At 34.4% G+C, this 19937-nt stretch overlaps 1 protein-coding gene across 1 annotated transcript in view; it reads right to left on the reverse strand.

Moving 5' to 3' along the window:
• Nucleotides 1-9911: 9911 nt before the first annotated feature.
• Nucleotides 9912-19937, reverse strand: part of LOC117317971 (cardioacceleratory peptide receptor-like) — a 46663-nt gene continuing 36637 nt past the window's right edge. Inside the window, exons 5-6 of the mRNA XM_033872941.1 lie at nt 18274-18378; nt 9912-11728 (exon numbers count right to left, since the gene is read on the reverse strand). Of these exons, the coding sequence (XP_033728832.1) occupies nt 11454-11728; nt 18274-18378 (380 nt within the window). The 3' untranslated portion in view covers nt 9912-11453. The remainder of the gene's footprint in view (nt 11729-18273; nt 18379-19937) is intronic.

Consider the following 19937-nt stretch of genomic DNA (forward strand, 5'->3'; position numbering starts at 1 on the left):
CAAGATCTGTAGACTTATATGGCGTATACAATTGACAGAGCAAAAGAGCTTACCCTTCCAGTGATGTCTTTATCTTTTCAAACGTGTAAATGAAAATACATGAAAACATTCTTGCTTTTATGTTGTTGTTTTTTTTTTTTGGACACTGGTGTTCCCTTTTTGTGTTAGAAGATAGATAACTCTTAAAACTGAGGGTATTTCCATGTTTCATAATGTTTTTTCATAGCAGTTTTTAAGACACTGTTAATGAATGCTAATATCAATCGCATGGCAAAACAGACAAAGGGCAAAATATCATACCGTACGCATAATTGCATATTTGTTGATATCCATGGAAATATAATTAAATGCAGTACCTTACTTTTAATGATGTTTGAAGGAATATGGAAAACAAATATTGAATCGGGGTAGACAGGAAGGGAGGCGCAGAAAGGAAGTTACTTGTATTTTCAAACGAAAAAGGAAAATTAATGAAATATACCGCGTGAAGCATCAGATCACGTACTGTATAACATGGACTAAACTTAAGTCGAACCTCTTAGAATGTATGATGCAATTTTAACTATTAAAGAAAATGAAATTTTGTTCATAACCTTATACTTCGTGAGTAAAAATCATTGGTGATTGGATGTGTAATTATTGGAACCGAAATCTGGAGAGAGACTGTCCATAATTTTCGCTTGCTTCTGTACTCGTAGACAGACAACTATCAATAAGATTTCCCCGGTACATATCAAACTTTAGAGAACCAAACTTCATTATTAATAACGCGTGGAGTACCTGACTCAGTCTGGACTCACTGTAGTAAAAACCTGGAATTTTGTGAGCTGGTTCACGAAGATGGGTTCTGTGCTTATAAAAAGAGGGATGGTTCTTAATGTGTCTGACAATGGGTTCAAGATACCGATGATAGATGGCAGAAAAGATTAACTGGCGACTATTTAGCAAGGCTTTAAAAATGTCTGACTTTCACACGATACTGACTTTAAGTCATCTGATTTAAGGTTTACTGACGATCCCCTGGCTTCCTGGCTTCATGATTGACTAATTTATTTACATCTGTATCAGACATCAACTTTGAGCCGGAAGGCAGACGATATCTCGTTAATTGGTAGGGCTGCTGGAGCAAAAACATGGTTGTGCGAGAGGTTGGCTCGGGAGACTGAACGAATGTTAATCGGGGACCGCTTGGTCGAATAGGTGCATCCATTATTGCATTACCGGGTGGCAAGGCACATGTTCAAGAGTACTGAACATGCAGGAAAATATTTTTTTTGTAAATGCGATTGAGATGACGGAAGACGAGAGCGGACGTTTCGACGTATGGGTGTACATTTATGGCAAATTAGGGTCAATAAGGAAGAAATGTAAATACAAGTCCCCAGTGCATTTCAAACAAAAAGACACAAAGGAAGCCCTTTGTCGCAAACATGCATTGCAGTGTTTTTTTCGTTTTTTGTTTTTTTTGGGTTTTTTTTTTATCTGGTTTTTCATTAAATATTCGAGGATACTGCTATTACTTTTTTTTCAGACATTTGTCCAAGTGCCCTTGGTTACTGGTACAACCGAAACCTGAATATGTGCTACCGTTTAGAGACAGACGCAAAGAACATTACTGATGCAATACTGTTTTGCTCCTCCTTTACCGGACATATGTTGAGAATCAACACATTACAAAAACAGATACATATAGTTGCATTACTAAGTAAGTATCAATGGAATAAATATCGGCCAATTAAAAATCGATGTATCATTAACTAGCCTGAAGCAAAAATAAAAGGACAGGTTAATGGCATCGATCGCTTTCCAATTAGGTCTACACTGCAGGTAGGGCGTAAGACAGCGTCCTTCTTCTTAATTTTGTCTTTGACACTTCCTCACGATTGACCTTTAGTTGAAAGTTTGCCTCTTTGAGTAGTGCCTTGTGTTCTGTCCTCTGGCTGAAACTCTTCGCAGTTTCTAACATTGTAGTTGCTACTCCTACTCGTACATATCGCTCACTATTTCAGGAGTTGGATGACTGGTTCGCCTGTTGTCAGTGTAAATATTAGCGGGTGATGTGTCCCATTTGGTATATACGGCAGTACGCTTCAATGATGTAGCACTATTAAGTTGATAGCAGCTGCATGCCATCCCAAGGAGTCATGCGAACAAAGCACAGCCTCACAAATCACACACCTTGTTTTATATTTAATTGATCCGTTCCGCTAGACTGACTGTTTCCATGGAAATTTATTTTATGTTTCAGTGCCTCTTATACCTAGATCCGTGTATATAGGAGGTTTCTCTGAAAGCCGGAATGACATTTTCTTGTATGAGGATGGCACGCCCCTGACTTTTTTCGCCTGGTATCCTGACAATCCGAACGGAGAAACAACAATCAAATTGAAGAAGAATTTTGAGCATAAATGGGGTAATGCCAAAGGAAACCAAAAGAGATCATTTCTGTGTGAAATTACTGTGTAAATCACCATTTGCAAAATAGAAAATGTAGTCAGTTGAAACATTTTCAATTGCAGTAATTCAATCAGAAACTTATCAATGTTCCCATATATTTTACACTTTCATTTAAACAGAGTCATCTTAACACGCGTAGGATATTTTTTTTATAACAAATTGTACTTTCGTACTATTTTTCACCTATGATTATACGCTCTAATCAGAAATATCACGCTGCGTCTATAAAATGTTCCTAAAATCATGTCGACAAACTATCGTACCATGTTGTCCTTAAAATCATACTGTGTACTTTCATTAACGATTTTGGATCTATTTCAATACAATGATATGCTGAGTATTCCGTAATCTCCATCCCATTAATTCGGCGTATTCGACCTTCGTATATATGAAGGCTACAATTTCACTTCCAGAATTATCATTTTAAGGATATTGCTTTATTGGCATAAACTGTATTTGCATGGCTTCTGTCCTTGATAAATCATTATTCAAATATTTTCCGAATTGCATATTGCACATGTAAATCCCTTTCTCCCTTTAGTGACCTCTTTTTATTTACTTTTTGTGGTAATACGATGGTTTCTTTTTGTTTGTTTTCACATTGAACTTAATGTATTCTGAATATCTAATAAAGGAAAATGCATATAATTTGACGATGCTTTTCAAGGAACAATCATCACATCATAAAATGAAATGAAAATCGAAGTTATTTTTTTTGTTACGAATGAACACATTACAAAAGCATATCCATATACCTGCATTACTAAGTAATTGTTAAAAGCTTAAATCAAGTAACCGAATAAATTTCAACCGCCGCCTTCATTTCATCGGGCGATCAAATTTAAGGTCGGTATCCGTCTGCGTGTCTTCGACATTATACTTCTGTGTGTGAGTTAGCACTATAAATTTGACATATATTGTGTGCTACCACAAGGATAAAACGCAAACATAACGCAACCTCCCAATACACAGACACAAATACACTTTCAATGTATCCATTGGGAGGGTGAACGATCACTTTCAGATAAGTTTGCATTTATAAGGGTTATGCTGTCGGTAATCAATATTTTTTCTATATCAAATCCGAGCTAAATCAAAAAGCAAAAAGTTGAGGAAACACAACTATAGCCTAGCTATGATATGTATAGGTATTGAAAATTGATTAGTTGAAACCCTGTTTCTCTTATCAGTCAAGTACATGTAGTTGTGATTTAATCCAAAATGTTCGGGCTTCCCTGATCAAATATAAGTTCAGTTTATTTCCAACCTGATTTGTATTACCATTTAACTGTAATATACAAAATGTACTACTAGATCAATATTTTAATATGATGATTTATTTTCTGACTATTTTCTAGGCCAAACAATCAGTAATATTTGATTGAGACAACATCATGACAAACAGCTTTCAGAGCTTTGTTGGTCTCAACCACTTTTTCTAATCTCATTATAAAGTTCAACCAGGATATGGCGGGTTCGTTTCTTTGTAATGTTTGGCAGACAAGCATCCATTTTTCATCAAGGCCATTGGCAAAAAACTCGAAATATGCTAAAGCATGGTTTGCTAGTTTATCGTATCGCCGAGGTCATCACCCTAAATGTGTATAATGCACGCGTCTGGTTAAACCTGTATCACTCGCTGTCTGGATATGTTTTTACATTGTTTTAGGGTTCTGACTCACATAATAATCGACATCGAGATTTGGGCCGATTACGTCCAAGTTTCTGTCATAGGTGGGAGTTACCTTATGAAGGAGTGACCCCGGCTCCGAATGGCGTGTAGAGACATTGTTGGAATCAGGTTTGGCTCCAAATCAGGCTGTACAAGTCCCTTAATTACGTCATATTAATGCAAAGAACGGGACGGGGGGGGGGGGGGGGGGGGTCGGTCGGTCGGATGGAAGGGGAAGGAACTCCGTAAGTTAAGCGTTTCCTGCCTAAAGGGAGTTCGCCTCCCCATTTACCGTTCCTGTGGGATGTCAAATAAAATGTTATATATTTACTCATACCAATATCCAAAACTTCTTTTTCCGGTCGCATCTATTTTCACAGACCAGTTTATTATTTGCCAAAAAGGAAAACATGCTAAATATGGTTGTTGATCAGTTCCTCAGAATATATGACAGACGTATTTTATCCATGTAATGGTGTAGCATGCGTCTCAATTAAAAATAACTAGAAGAAATAGTAATCTTAAAAAAATAATAATGATACACCTATATTGAATATTGCTTCGTATTGGCTTATGTTTTACGTTTACGATTTAAGTTATTTTTCGCTTTGATAATATCTCAACCTAAACCAAATAACGAAGTAACTGCATACACTTTAATTGGAGCGACAAATCATGACGCATACTTCTAAACACCATTTTGGATGCTATCGTTTTCTGTTATGGGGTCAAAAGTTTTACTGTGGATGATATTTTTTTGTTTTTGTCATAGAGATAATATTACAGGAATTGTACTATTTTGTAGGTTCTTTTTCAGGAAAACCTTTGAAGACCGCAAAGGCGGAGAAACTATATTACCAGTGTATATTACCAACTGAATGGCGTTCTATATACAAATATTTTTGTTGTAGAAACTTTATTATGGTTCTCCTGCGCAATTGGGACACATCAGTGTAGAGTCTGAAACTGTTTCTTTCTTTTTTTTATTTTAACATGGGCAGAATATTGACTGCATACATCCGTATTTTGAACCTACTCCAAGTTCAGATTAGCTTTCATCCGTTGAATTGGAAACTGTTGAGATGCTAGATGCCGTCAACATACATTTATGCCTGTATTGATTAATCTGCAGCGAATGCAAACTTCAACATATGTCAATATAGCCCATTCAAATTTAATGTGAATCGCTATTTAAATGATTAACAATTCATTTTTTAAAAGCGTTGTGATTAAATTCTTGCGCAATCGTGGCACTTCATGTTATTTGAAAATGGACCCGATGTAAATACATTGCACTAAAAATAATGTGAAGTACTCTTTTAAATTGTTGGACTCAACTTTGTTGGATGCATACCCATTTAAATGATACTCTGATGCATCGTTTAAAAATGTTTTTTATACATATTTATTTTATTGAAGATTAGCCAACAATACCTGGCATAAAATCAATATCTATCAACAATCCGATCACTACTTACTTTGCAGATAATATGCGAATGCAAATATATATATTGCATCTATATGCTTCTAGCAATAATGTACTTAAAACAATCACAAAACCAGTAATAAAACATAGTCTGTTTAACAGGGCCATAAATTCTAAAAGAATGGTCGGTTTCCTCTTTTTCTATACAATTGAATAAGGTGTATTCAAATACTTCTTTTCAAAGCATGTAGCATTCATCGTGCAAAATCAACCACTTGGCATGTTCGCAGCGGTAATATAAGCAATGAGAAATGAATTACCCAGTGTAGGTCGGGTAGGTCGTCAACGATACAGTTTTATCGTCGGCATCATAATAATTTATCACATATTCGTATGAATGATGCTGTCTGGAGTGTCCTCGTATATGTACATGTATATGCTATTCTTGGTAATATACATGCATCATTCATGGGCACATACTACTATGACCTGGACGGCGAATTCAGACATGGAATATCGTCGACTACCAACAAACATAAGTGTATCTCAAACACCTTCTGCCGTCTCTTGTGCTATAGAATGTGCCACAGCCCATTCTTGCATGTCCTTCTCATACCACTCTGGTTACAATACATGTGTGCTTTATTCAGTTCTTTCCACGGTGGACACGATTGAGGAAATCAGTGAACAAGGATGGACGTCTTATGATATAAGGAGTGGTACGTATTGCATTTTCTTATTATTATTTTGAAAAATTGAAAGAAGAGTAGTAAAACATCTACTGTTAAGGTTGGTATTTCCATGGAATTTTATTCTTCTTCACTTTTGAGGATATTTTGGCTATTCATTTGTAATAAAACTTCAGTACCTTGAAACTAAAATTGATCAAATACATTCACCAAATTTCTGAGGTTCAGATGTTTGAAATCAAATGAAAATTGAATTTAGATAAGATTTGTTTCACTCCGCCTAATTTCCATGTTCTTTTTCGATGCATTTTGCGTAAATATTGAGGCTTTAATTGATAATAGGTGTAATAACTTAATATAGACAGATCATTGCTATTTCTTAGCGTCATACCTACCTGAAAATTGCACCTTGTTTGTTACGTATATGTCACAAGGCTTGATTACAATTAAGCCTCTGTGTTAAAATGAACTGACAGACTTAATCAGAATTGGTCTAGAATCTGTTTAAATTATTCTGTTTAACATTATTTGCTATAATATTGTTCTTTCCACAGAAATGTGTCCATCTCTCCTTGGCTTCATTTACAAACGAGATATGAATATGTGTTACCATTTAGAGTCAGAAAAAGTGATGAATGCAACTGATGCAATACTGTTTTGCTCCTCTATGAATGGTCGTATGCTTCGAATCAACACAAATGAGAAGCAAGTGTTTATAGCTGAATTACTATGTGAGTGTAGCTATTTTCTGACCATAAAAGCATATAAATGAGCTTAATGTTGAGCTTGTGTATATTATATAGAATTTTGGAGAATTCTAAATGTCGTTTTCGTCGTGAGAGATATTAGATGATAATATTGAAAGAAACAATCATGAAAATAAATCATATTTTTTTTCTTCGGATATAAAATTAATCTATGGGATGCTAATTGTTTAAGCACTACCGCTAGAAATAGAAGGTAACAATATAAAGCTGTCGATTCTGTGATTCCGCTAAAATATTTATTTGAGAATCGTTGGATATCAATAATTGAAGATTAATGTAAATTATAGAATACTGATATTCTTATTCTCTTGTGAACCGTCTCGCAATTTCAATGATTTATTTCATATCACGACATTATATATTGTTTTGCACCAATTTCCTCAAAGTCAAAGTCAGTGTATGCAGGAAGTATTTATGATAATCGACATGCTATATTCATTTTGCGTCTGGAAACAATTATTTTTCATTACTTGTAAGAATTTCTTCAAGATGTTTTTTTAATGTCAATTTCCTAAAAGCAAGTTTATATCATATTTATGTATATCTATCTTTTTAATAGATATGCTATATTCTCGTTTAATGCTAATACTGTATACTGTAAACGTGGAAATTTAAGCGAGCGGGAAATTTAAGCTATCACAAGAGTCCATCAATTGCGATAATTGTCCCAACGCTTATTATTTGGATTTCATTTGGCGTAATCTCAAACTGCAAATGGGTAGATCGATCTCGAAAAATCCCCCACGTATAGTTTGCATATCGAAATCGCCACGTTTACAGTAGATAAAGTCCCTTTAAAAATTTCGAAAATCGTGACTTTCATTTTATTTTTCAGCATCAATTTCTTCAAAATCAGTGTATATAGGAGGTGTTTCTAAAAACAAAGACGACATGTTTTCGTATGAGGATGGTTCACCCTTGACCTTCTTCCAATGGAATCCTGATAGCCCGGACGGCGAACTCGCAATCAAAATGAAGAAGGCTGACAACTTTACATGGGATAACGCTAGTGGATTTTCACGCAAACCATTCCTGTGTGAAATCGCGCTGTAGACATACATTTGTCTAAAATATCGACATTATTCATGTGGACTCTTTTTAAATAGTGTAGTCAGTTTGCAATGCTTAATACAATGAATACATTCTTAACGTATAGATTTGTTATTTTTCATAATTGTATAGTTTTTTTTCTGTCACCTAATGCCCTTATGCAAACCTCGCTTTTCCTGTTTTACACACTATTTTTATTTAATAATTTTAATCTGTGTTGACTCCGTCGGTTGCTCTAGTGTAATGACGTTTTTTCAACACTGCCTGTGAGAACTCGTTTAGTTTATGTTTTACCCAATTTTGAATTAAAAAATTTTAATTTGTGTGTACTCTGTCGCTAGTCCCTATGTTTAAATCTTCAAACCTTCGCCGACCAACACGTATTGTTGCCATGTAATTCAATGACTAGTAATTCATGAAACATCGAAAATTCTAGTCCAACTGCCTGAAGTAAACTGTTGAGCTGGACATTAAATGTATTGCCACCCCTCCTCTTGCTTTGTTCAACGTCTTGAATTTAAGATGGTGTAACAAAATTATTTTCTCCGTATACCGTAACTTATAAGGGTTTTGTGTGCATTCAGAAAATTATTTAACGAAACTATTTTCGCTTTTTTTTAATTAAGAAAACAAAATATTGATTATTTGTAAAAAAAAAAAAAAAAAAAAACAACAAAAAAACAACAACAACAACACACCATGTTATTTGAAAATTCATTCAAGATAATACACAAACGCCATGAATTATCAAGCATAGGTATATTTAGATACAAATATGATATTCGTATTTAAAGTTTAAAATTGAAATTTCAAAGTATAGTAAGCTTTAGAAAAATACTGTTTCATGTCAAAAGAGCTGTCCTGCACTTTTCGGGTACACTTTTCTATTTATTGACTTTATAATCTACAAATATAATAGGTCTTTTTCTTTGATACATTAACAACACTGGGTATCAATTAAACTTAACAGCCCTTTCCGCTGTAACGAAGAAATTATATTAGACAGCACATCGAAAATCAACTGCTGCATTAACAAATACATATCAAATGAGAAATGAGAACGTCTTGGCAACAGCATGTCGTTCATATATACATGTACACGTCAAAAACACACACAAAAATAGGAGAATACATGACAAAGAAAGATAATGCCTTCAATATATTATTTACTTACACAAAAGCAAATATCACTTACCTCCCTTTCGCCAGTATTCCAAATTCTGACTCCGCGTGTGTTTTAATTTCTGTATCACGAATACTAATTAAGTCATATTGAATTTGATTGATAAAATTATACTATAAGTGAAATACGAAGGCCTAACAAATAAGAACATGCGTCACAGCATTGTTTAACATCGAACTTAATTGATTTTTTTTCTCAAAACCTATGGTGGTATAAGTATATTTCAAAATAGCTTTATCCCTTATTGCATGATTTGTAAGGCATCACTTCATTCACGATCAATATTTTCTCTTCTAATGTCTTCTTTACCACTACTTTTGTCTTAAGTTGCACATTTGCACGTTATAAGGAAGCTAATGACTTCTGTCTTCAGTTTTAAAAGCCTGACAACAATATTGAGACTTCATTATGAAAGCGTTGACGGTAATGACTGGTTCACCGACTGTCAGTATAATATGTCAGGATTGAATCTCACGCTAGCCTGGTATTTCCGCGTGATCACAATATAAAAGTTATAACACTCACAGATATCAAGTAGAGTGAACCCCGTCCTTTTTGGACATTGTCCTTGAATAACTTGATTATTTACACCAAGTATCAGACGTAAAACAATACCAAAACAAAACATAACCATTGTTACATTTTTATTTCTTTACCATATCGCCAGTTAGATAACTTTTACATATCCGCCAGAGAACTAATGATATATGTGGAAAATATGTTTCATCACACATGTTCGCACCCCTGTCTGAAGGTTCACCGATCAGGGTCACGTTCAGATGACCCCGTGGACAATGAATGTTCATTATATATAAGCAAATCAGAGATGAGCTTTCCAAATACTTTGGTTGAATTTTGGTTATCAATAAAAGATTGGAGATTTAAATGAAGCGAAGGAAAAATTTAATTTTTCATAAAACGTTTGAACTGACGTTGTTCCATCTGCTTGTGTCAATGTTGAACAAAGGCAAAACCGCAAAGTAAACACAAATTACAAAATCCGTGCTATTTCCCGAGCGTCACCGTCACTGCCATATTGTTTTACATCCCTGAGCTCTGTTCGGTTTCTTTCGGATCTTATCATGACTATGTCACGATGAATATCGAAGCGGTGGACAGATTTTACCAGCGGCAATGTGATGTGCTAATCGAAAGGTTACCTGAACGTAACAGTGATCGGAGCACCTTAAGATATCGAGGCGTAGAAAGTTGTAATGCAGCCATGTAACAGCTGTTTTAAATAAGATTTTCTTATATCAATGTAAACGTCTACTATTGAGAAGTTAGCAGTATTAGAAATATCCCGTAGTAGGAGTTTACTGCAGGATGTTTACAAGGATGCCCAAGAGCTAGGTCCAACTAGGTGAATCCGTAAAATATTAGTCCTGTGAAATTTAACCACTATACAGTAGCACCATATCCCCTTTTATACAACCTACATTTAAAGTCCTGTGAGTTTAGCAGAGCATCGACGGACACTGTACATACTTTACAGCTTTCGAGCAAAATTTAAGATGATAATGTTTTTCAATCTATGCGTTTCTAGTTGTAATACATCTATAAAATACATGTAAGTACATTACAGGTCTACATATGTATAACTTAATGCGGGCCATCGATTATACAAAATCCTTATTATAATAGACATAAGGTTGGCCTAATCTTAGAAGCCCAGTCTCCACTTTTATTGAAATTTACATGAAATTCGTATCGTAACATAATTGTACAAAGTGTAGAATGATTAAAGGCATCAATGAAGTAGATATCAATAGCAAGTTCTTGGTGTAGAAATGTACATATCAATCTGGAATATTGTACGACACACACATGCGCACACGTGCGCGCGCATGCTCAGGAATGTTGAGGAATATTCATAATGTCCAATCATACATCTAATGTGATCACTTTTGCAACGTTTATCAAGGAGATTTAATTTTGAAACAGCAAGATAGATCATGATGATTGTGCAGCGATATGAGGATTCCAAATCACTATAAACAACAAAAAACTGTACTGTATGTGGCATAATGCTTATCAAAGGAAATGTCTCTTTATTACGGATTACTTTTTTCCAATGAAACGAGCAACGACGAAAAAAAAATGGATGACAATTCATAAGGCATATGTTAGAATAATGTTCTTTTTACACAATCGAAAAATATACAAGACGTGGGCGGAGATCAATAAATGTCAAATCTATTGGTAAAAATCAGGTAATTCTTGAAGTCTGCATTGTTTTGGACCATTCCGAGTCACGTCTAATATGGGTTGTAAACGTTGCTTTGAGACTGATCCCGTTCGCTTCTCCGTGTTGTTTTCCCTTCCGCAGAAGCCTGTGGTTGAAGAAGAGGAACACGATCGGGTTGGCCACACTGTTCAGTGGAGCAAGTGCCATAAGAATGAAGAAGGATCCGTTCAGGTCCACCACGTTATACACCACCATGATTGTATAGATCGTGAATGGTCCCCACGACATTAGGAAAACTAAAACGAAAATCAGAATAAATCTGTGAAATTATTTAATCATACTTGCGGAAGTCTAAAATGTAATGATGTAGGTATACATATCTTAACGGTTGTCTAATTTCAGTGGTTTTCGAGCCGAAATAATTCTACTATTTTGTGAGGGGAAGAAGGTAGTATTTCGTGCAGTGTAAAGTATGGTTCCAGTTGTTAAGCAAATGAAATGGGTTATTTTCGTATACCATGAAACTTTCTTTTATTTCATTTGAAAATTATGTTTTATAATGACATTGTCTAGTTCAAAGAAGGAATTACGTCAATGCATTATTGCAGTGCGGAACCTAGAAAACAAGTTGTATGCTGACTACTTGCTGTAGCTTGAAATTATCAAGTTCCTGCATTACAGAGATACGTGCACTACGATGATCTATTGAATGGAGAAGGACCAATTTCACGTCTGATGAATTTCTGAGAGCTTATGTAGGCCAAATGAGGAACATTGGGAGTTCTGGAAAAAAAACAGGTCGGCCTTATCATTTATTCAATTTTAATATTTTCAATATCAGTTAATTCGCTTAATCTAAACATCAAATATATGGCTTTATTTTGAACAAATAAGTGTAAATCTATTCGCCATGACATCAGGGTTAACAGCAAACATTTCAAAATACAACAGCAGAAGGAGTTTCACTCAAGCAAATATCACGTCCTTACAGAAACTCGTCAAGTGACCGAGAAGTAGCCTTTTCAAGAGATATTCATTCAGGAGGAAATAAAAAAGTTTTTGGCAAGGTCACATGGCACGGAAGTAACTATACGTACCAAAGAATTTTTTTTTCTGTCTTTTTTTTTGTTTTGTTTTGCTTTGGGTTTTTGTTTGATTTTGCTTCTTTTTTTTCAAACATCTCGCTCTTATCTTTTTCATAAGTATGGATTTGGGGAAATGGGGCTCGCTAGCACGATCTGTAGAGCAAGTGTTGATGTTCATACTTTGTAATTGGAACTTGTCAGTATCTAAAATATCGAGGTCTGCGTAGAAATGATGTAATGGATCGGTTTTAGTTCAATTAATTATTTACATGACGATTTCTAAAGGTATAATTTATGGTTTAGAAGTGTTTGGTTCTACATTCAAGATTGTGGTGCGAACACTCTTTAAAGCCACCGTCCTTGTCGTTGCAATGGCAGCCGTCTAGAGCTGCAATCGCGGCGAAGAAGATATGAAAACTAACCAAAAATACTTTAAAATTCAGAATGAAGCCTTCGTAGAAGGCCGATCACAAAGAAGACGAATTTCTTTATACTAATTAGACAGGGATACAAATGCAACTAATCTACCTCTATCCTGGAATATATGGAGGATGAAAAAGAGACATAAGATTAAGTTAATTGGATACGAACGTTCATGTGTCGTTTATAATCGGCTTAATGAAAAATGTACAGCATTAATGAAGGTATCAATACGATCATGACCTTTTTTAAACCAATCAAGTTAATCATTACACGCCTCTTGTCCGTTGTTCATGTAGGTATCATTCATTGCTCGTTACAAAATAACAGGACGTGCTATGATTGACCTATTATTAGCATTTAATACCATAATCATTGCGGACCGACGCTGCAGAAACGCAATTTATTAGGGTTATTTTCAGACGGAATTGATTTTTTTAATGGAATTGTTCAACAACCAAGATGTTTGGACGCGCATTGCGTAAAATCGCAACAGCGAATATCGACAAAATAACGAAATCGAAATCTAACGCTAAATCAATAAAACGAAGCTAAAATATGAACAAAACATATAGATAAGCATGTAGACACATGAAAAAGAAAATAATACATATTAAAAGGTGCTACCACTTTTTATCTTTTGTTCAATACTTTGACAGATGGTCAAATGAAGATGATGGCTATTTTGACTATATTTAAGCATTGATGTCATTTTTTTTAGTTTCATTGGGGTATGAAACAAATTTTGTTTGCAAACTGTATGAATCCGCGTAGCGGAATCTTACAGAAGTTTGCAAACAAAATTTGTTTCATACCCCGATGAAATTAAAAAATAATTGACATCAACGCTTATAATTAATTTTTGAAAATGATTTTCTAATTTAAAAGATGTTTTACGTACAATTTTACTGGTTTTAAATGGGACTATTTTCTCAAATCAATACGCAACGTCAATTGTCGTATTGTGACGTGACATTTTTCGCGCCATTCTCGGAATTTCTTTCATAGAAGAATAAAAAGAATTTTTCGACAAATCACATTTGAGTATTTACCAAGAAAAATTAATTATATAACTATGTTTAATTGAAAGCATAACTTGAATGAATATACATGTAAAGGATAAATCCATAGTTCATTGTCATTGAACTGGTTTACCTGTAAACTTTCGGAATACTCCTGAACTATTATTGAATACTTAAGTGAATATAAAAGGTCTGCTGCGATGTACACAATAATGTCATATAACACCATATTTGTGTAAAACAAATGTTAGCATAAAGTGCACGAAGGACCATTGATGAATTCCAATCCGCGGTGATCGACCAGATATTTTTGTATATGACGCAGTGAGCGTAGGATTGATAGCATCTGGTATCTTGAATTTCATAGGATTAAACATGGCACATACCGGTATTAGTGTTTTATATCCGCTGTCTTGTGTAAAGAGACAAACAATCATTTACCCTATGTTTACAAATCAATACTTTCCTGGACAAAATTAGGAAATATAAAAATCAGAATTAATCATGCTTCTTCCTATTAGATTTAGTATGTCGTTAAACATGTATTATGTATTGGGTGACGGCTGACGGATATATCATCGGTTATATCATCAAATATAAAACTGGCACTGGTCCGCAATGGTGTTACCATCTGTACTTTGGACATTCGACAAAATAGAGTAAGATCGTATCATATATGTTACTGTTTCAGATGGCAAGTGCGTATTGAATCGATCTGCATTACATTTTCCTAACATACAACATGTGGTGAGGTCTTAACCCGCATTTGGTCATGAGATTGATATTAAAATGTCTAACCTAGGATTGCTAGGGGTTCAGAGGCATATAAAACATGGTCCGGTATATACGTACTTTGAACTGTGTGATATTCGCATCCTAGTTTGAGACAAGGAATTAGCATAACACATGTAACACTCTAAAGTAAATTAGCTATTTTCAAATCCTGTTTATTGTGGGATATCTCCTTACTTATTATCAGAACTTTTGCCTGTAGCGACAGCAACGCTTCAGAATATATTTATGGGTTTGATGTTTAAAAATGTTCCAATGTTTTTTTCTGTTTGTTTTGTTTTTTCATCAAATTGCCTCAACAAAATCGGTTAAAAGTTTACTCAGTGTTTTCATTGGTGTTCTATCATAAAGATTTCATATTAGAAATGTGAATCAGTAAATATTACGCAAATACAATACGAGTTTAATAAAATAATGAATCATACATTTGTTCTCTCAATTCAAAAACACGAATAGAAGTATCGTTGCATACGGGACGTGCCGATTATGATCTCATTTTTACTTTAGTACGCCATGCTTTTCTTCAATATTTTGATATTTTCGGCCAACATTCATTTTTCCGATACATCTTCTTTATTCCACACTTTCAGCCCATAATATCACTGAATTAGGAACGATTATTTTTGCAACGTTCGAGAACGAAAATTTATGTAATTAAGTAATATAATAAAATGTCGTACGAGAAACATAGCAATTGTCTTATGAACAAGTTAAAAAGTCGTATGAATGCGATTAAAAGTAGTGCGAGCAAGATAACAAGTCTTATGAACGAGTTAAGACATGAAACGAAAGAAATAAAAAGTCGTACGAACGAGATATAAGTATTATGAACCAGTGAAAAAACACACAAACGATATAAAAAGATGTATGAACGGAATAAAAGTTGTAGCGATTTGACTAGCTATTTCTTGTCAGTAACACGGTCAAGTTATGTTTTAATAATGCACTTATTCCATAGTTAGCGTTAATCTCGTTCGAGAACGTAATTTTATTTGTTTTTCTCTTCTGAAAACTGGCATGAATATGGCTTTGTAGTACGTACCCAACATCGATTGTCAAATCAGCTATATGACGAAGGGATATTCAGTATTTCCCAAACATTGTATTAATTACTAAATTCATATTTGATGAGGATATTCCTAAAGATTCCTTGCCTTTCACACGCATCAAGCTGTTCTACTCAACCATATCCTCTCTATGATAAATTTCAAAGAGCAAAGCACTTAAAGTAATACACATTGACAAGCAAAACCATGTGAAATACAAATCTTATATAACAATAATCGAGATATTCCAGTAGTAAATAACACTGTAGAGTCGACGTAGATCTATTCGACATACAATTAGTATGTGAAAATGTGGAGTTATGGAAACGCCATTACCAGGAATCAGTTGAGAATTATGTTGAAGTTGTTAGGAGCTCGATACAATAACCTAGAGCCTAGTCGATCATAAAAGCTAATAAACAAGATCATATTGGATTAAATTACATGTTTATAACCTCTAATGATGGTTTGTAAACTTTACCATTAGAACGCATATACAGCTTGGTTATCAAGCCCACATTCCCACTTTGTTGAGCGACAAATGTAATGTTTGTGGATGAATACATAACAGTTACTTAATATCGTCATAACGTGGCGACAGCATGCATGTATTGAATGGTTTACCATTTAGCGCTTGGCTGTGTGAAAGATTACGTTTCCAGGTTCCAAATGCAGTTTTGTAGAAATAATTGAAGCAATGTGTCGGTGATTCGACTGAACAAGTAAGCAACACACGTATTGATTAGATACAACAGGCTAACTACGAAAACAGGATATATAGACACGAAAAAATACCATACAGAGACAAAAACCCTTAACATCTTTTTTATTTTTATGCAGAATAAAGATTTCATTTGAATTAAACCTGCGCTAAGAAGGAACGGATATGAGTGGTGTACCGCACTTCCAGTCGTAGGAGGAGACGAACTAATTGTGAGGGGTCTGACAGGATGTGGATTATGTTAATGCTGTCTATTTAGAGATCAATAGGGAGACTAAATATGAACCTGTTTGTATGCTTCATGTTGATCACAGGAATCGTAACATCATTGTTTTGTACGTGTTTGGGTTTTTTTCTTGTTTGTTGTTGTTTTTTTATATTTTTTTTTTTTTTTTTTTTTTATAAGAGGACAATTCTTGAAGACTGTCAAATCTTTTCTATTAGTTTGATTTTGTGATTCCTATCTCGGCCTTTCCTCCATGTTTAGTCTAAAACTTTCCTTCTTTGTTTGTTTCTGTCTAGACATCCGTTCTTATATGGCACTGGCTTGGCGAGGAAAGAAACCACAATCAAACAAAAAATTAATGGATGTTAGTCTGGCATGAATAAACATCATTTTCAATTGGAAAGATTCAGCAGCATCAACTTTAGAAATGAACGTAAAATACATGAATCTGTAAATCGCTGGATTTTTTTTTTTTTTTTTTTTTCCTTGTTCATGTGCTGCTAACCAATAATGTAGTTCTCCAATAGTATTACAGAGTAACTTTATGGAAATATTCGAACTTATCAAAAATAAAACGTAAGAGACAATAGCACCACGATAATAAGATCCAACTCATCTGGCGCTTCTGTTGGCATTTAATTAGGAGTTTTAAAAGCAATATGCCTTTAAAGGCGAGATAAGCTCTTAAAATGCTCTTCATTCTAAATGGGGGCAGTAATTTACAATGATTGCCATGTATGTACGTAGTCTGACTTAAAGGCATGGTTAAAACACCGTGACAGCGAACCTCGGAACTTCGACATGATCTTCCTACAGTAAAGCCTGAGAAGTTTATTCAAAACATTAAAACTTGTCCATATGAGGGGCCGCGGTGGCCGAGTGGTTAAGGTGTACCGACACTTTATCACTAGCCCTCCACCACTTGGTTGCGAGTTCGAAACCTGCGTGGGGCAGTTGCCAGGCACTGACCGTAGGCCGGTGGTTTTTCTCCGGGTACTCCGGCTTTCCTCCACCTCCAAAACCTGACACGTCCTTAAATGACCCTGGCTGTTAATAGGACGTTAAAAAAAAACAAACAAACCTAATTTCCATATGAATGCGGGGATACATGTTGAACCATTTCCCCATTTACCTAGTTATCCTAGAAATTACAATTGATATGACCATGTTAACAATGACATGTGATATAGCACTACCGACTTATATGAATATATAACGTCACGTCAAATATAAATGACGTCACATGAAAGCTATTGGAAAGAAAAAGCAACGCTTGAGCCATAATTCGAAATTGTTAATTGAATTGTTTTCGGAATTCCCCTACTGTCTTTATTTGATCAATGACACCCTTTTACACTAGCGTCATTACCTGCGACAAAATAAATGATGTTACGAATCAAATTTATTCCGTATAATACCTGTCCCATAAGCTCAATTGTGTAGCCTCAGAGGTTGGTACGGCCATTCCGAAATAGGGAATTAGATTTAACTCATGAACACCATTTTATGAGATTTACTGATGTACGTACCCGAGACAACGACGAATGTAATTTTGATGGTCTTGACCTTTGCTCTGTGAATGATGCCCGAGTTTGGGTTCAGTCGACTGTTGGCAGTGTATATATTACAATTCGCTGAAATGGAGAAACACACTATATTTAAATGGGAGTCACTTATATATAGTCAACTTTCGTATTGACAATAACTGCTATGATCTATAATACAGGTACATTTGTACCTGCAATATGACCTACTCTCACCACACTTACACCGACTACAGAGATACGATCAACTAAAAATGAGGAAAAACGAGAAAAAAAAGGAATAAAGAAAAATTTTTGCTTTTATATCATCACTTAATGTTCTGCGGAAATGAAAATTAAAATAACGTTCATAACACATTCATTCCTTTTCATATTTTGTTTTTCTTACTCTTTTATATATAACTAAACAACTATCCTAATAATAGTATCATAATATTCCTAGAACGTTTAGAAGATGTACACAGATTACAAAAATAATCAAATAGTATACCACCGATGACGATTGCAGGGTGCATTGGGACACAATAAGACATGTTGACATTAAAGCTAACATACATACTAGATCCTTTGTGTATATTATTACGGGATATACCGATACTGACGGTCTTACAAGGATAATGACCAATGATAATATTCAATATCTTTTCTATTTATTTATTTATTGTTGTGTCTTCTTTGAAAACCTTTAAAACGTAAATATGGTTTATACCAACGCATCAACAAAAATATATTACCTGTATTTATCATGGGGACAATAATTGATGTGAGACACATCATGCAAAACAATTCCTGTTGATATCATATCTATTGATGCAATGAATTCATAAACCTTATATTCATCAGAAGTGTAAAATTAGAATGTCACTCTTAATTCTTTAAATTACCATTCAGAAATTACAGAACCAATATGGAATTGTGAGGCTACAAGAAGATAAAGGTATTGCTTTAAAGAGACAGAAATGACACTTTAAGGCAAAATTATAAAAAAAAAAAAAATGGCGACATTGTAACTTGCAACGCAACATCCATCAAAAATTAAAACAATTAATTTTTTTTATAATTATTGACACTGGCCATACGACAAAATGTTTACCGTCATAAATTTGGTGTATACATCTGTATATACTAACACTAGAATTACTCGAGACTGTACCGCCATATATTTGGTGTATATTCTGAAACTGAAATTACTCGAGAATGTACCGTCATATATTTGATGTATATTCTGAAACTGAAATCACTCGAGAATGTACCGACATATATTTTGTGTATATACAGGCTTAGATATGGAATTAAAAATTTATTCAATAATTGATACATATTATTTTTGATCTTAAAATTTTCAGTTTTCATTAATTAACCTGCCATAAGATCTATATTTTGTCATGAGCATAATAAATAAATGAGACACGGTAGTCTGCCTAATGTGTTTTGTTTTTCCATCATCGTTGTGTTAAACATAACAATGCTTGTATGGTGATGCTGCACTGTAAGTGAAAATTGGCTCCTGGCCGGGGTAGTAAAAGACCATAAAACTTAAAAAGAACATGTGCAGAATGACATCAATTTGGTTTTCAACGTAATTGTAAATATACTTCTTGTAGAATACTACTTTAATGAGAATTTTATTTTTCAATGTTTCACATACA

The sequence above is a fragment of the Pecten maximus genome, chromosome 19 (genome assembly GCF_902652985.1).
Source record: "Pecten maximus chromosome 19, xPecMax1.1, whole genome shotgun sequence".
Lineage (NCBI taxonomy): Eukaryota > Metazoa > Mollusca > Bivalvia > Pectinida > Pectinidae > Pecten > Pecten maximus.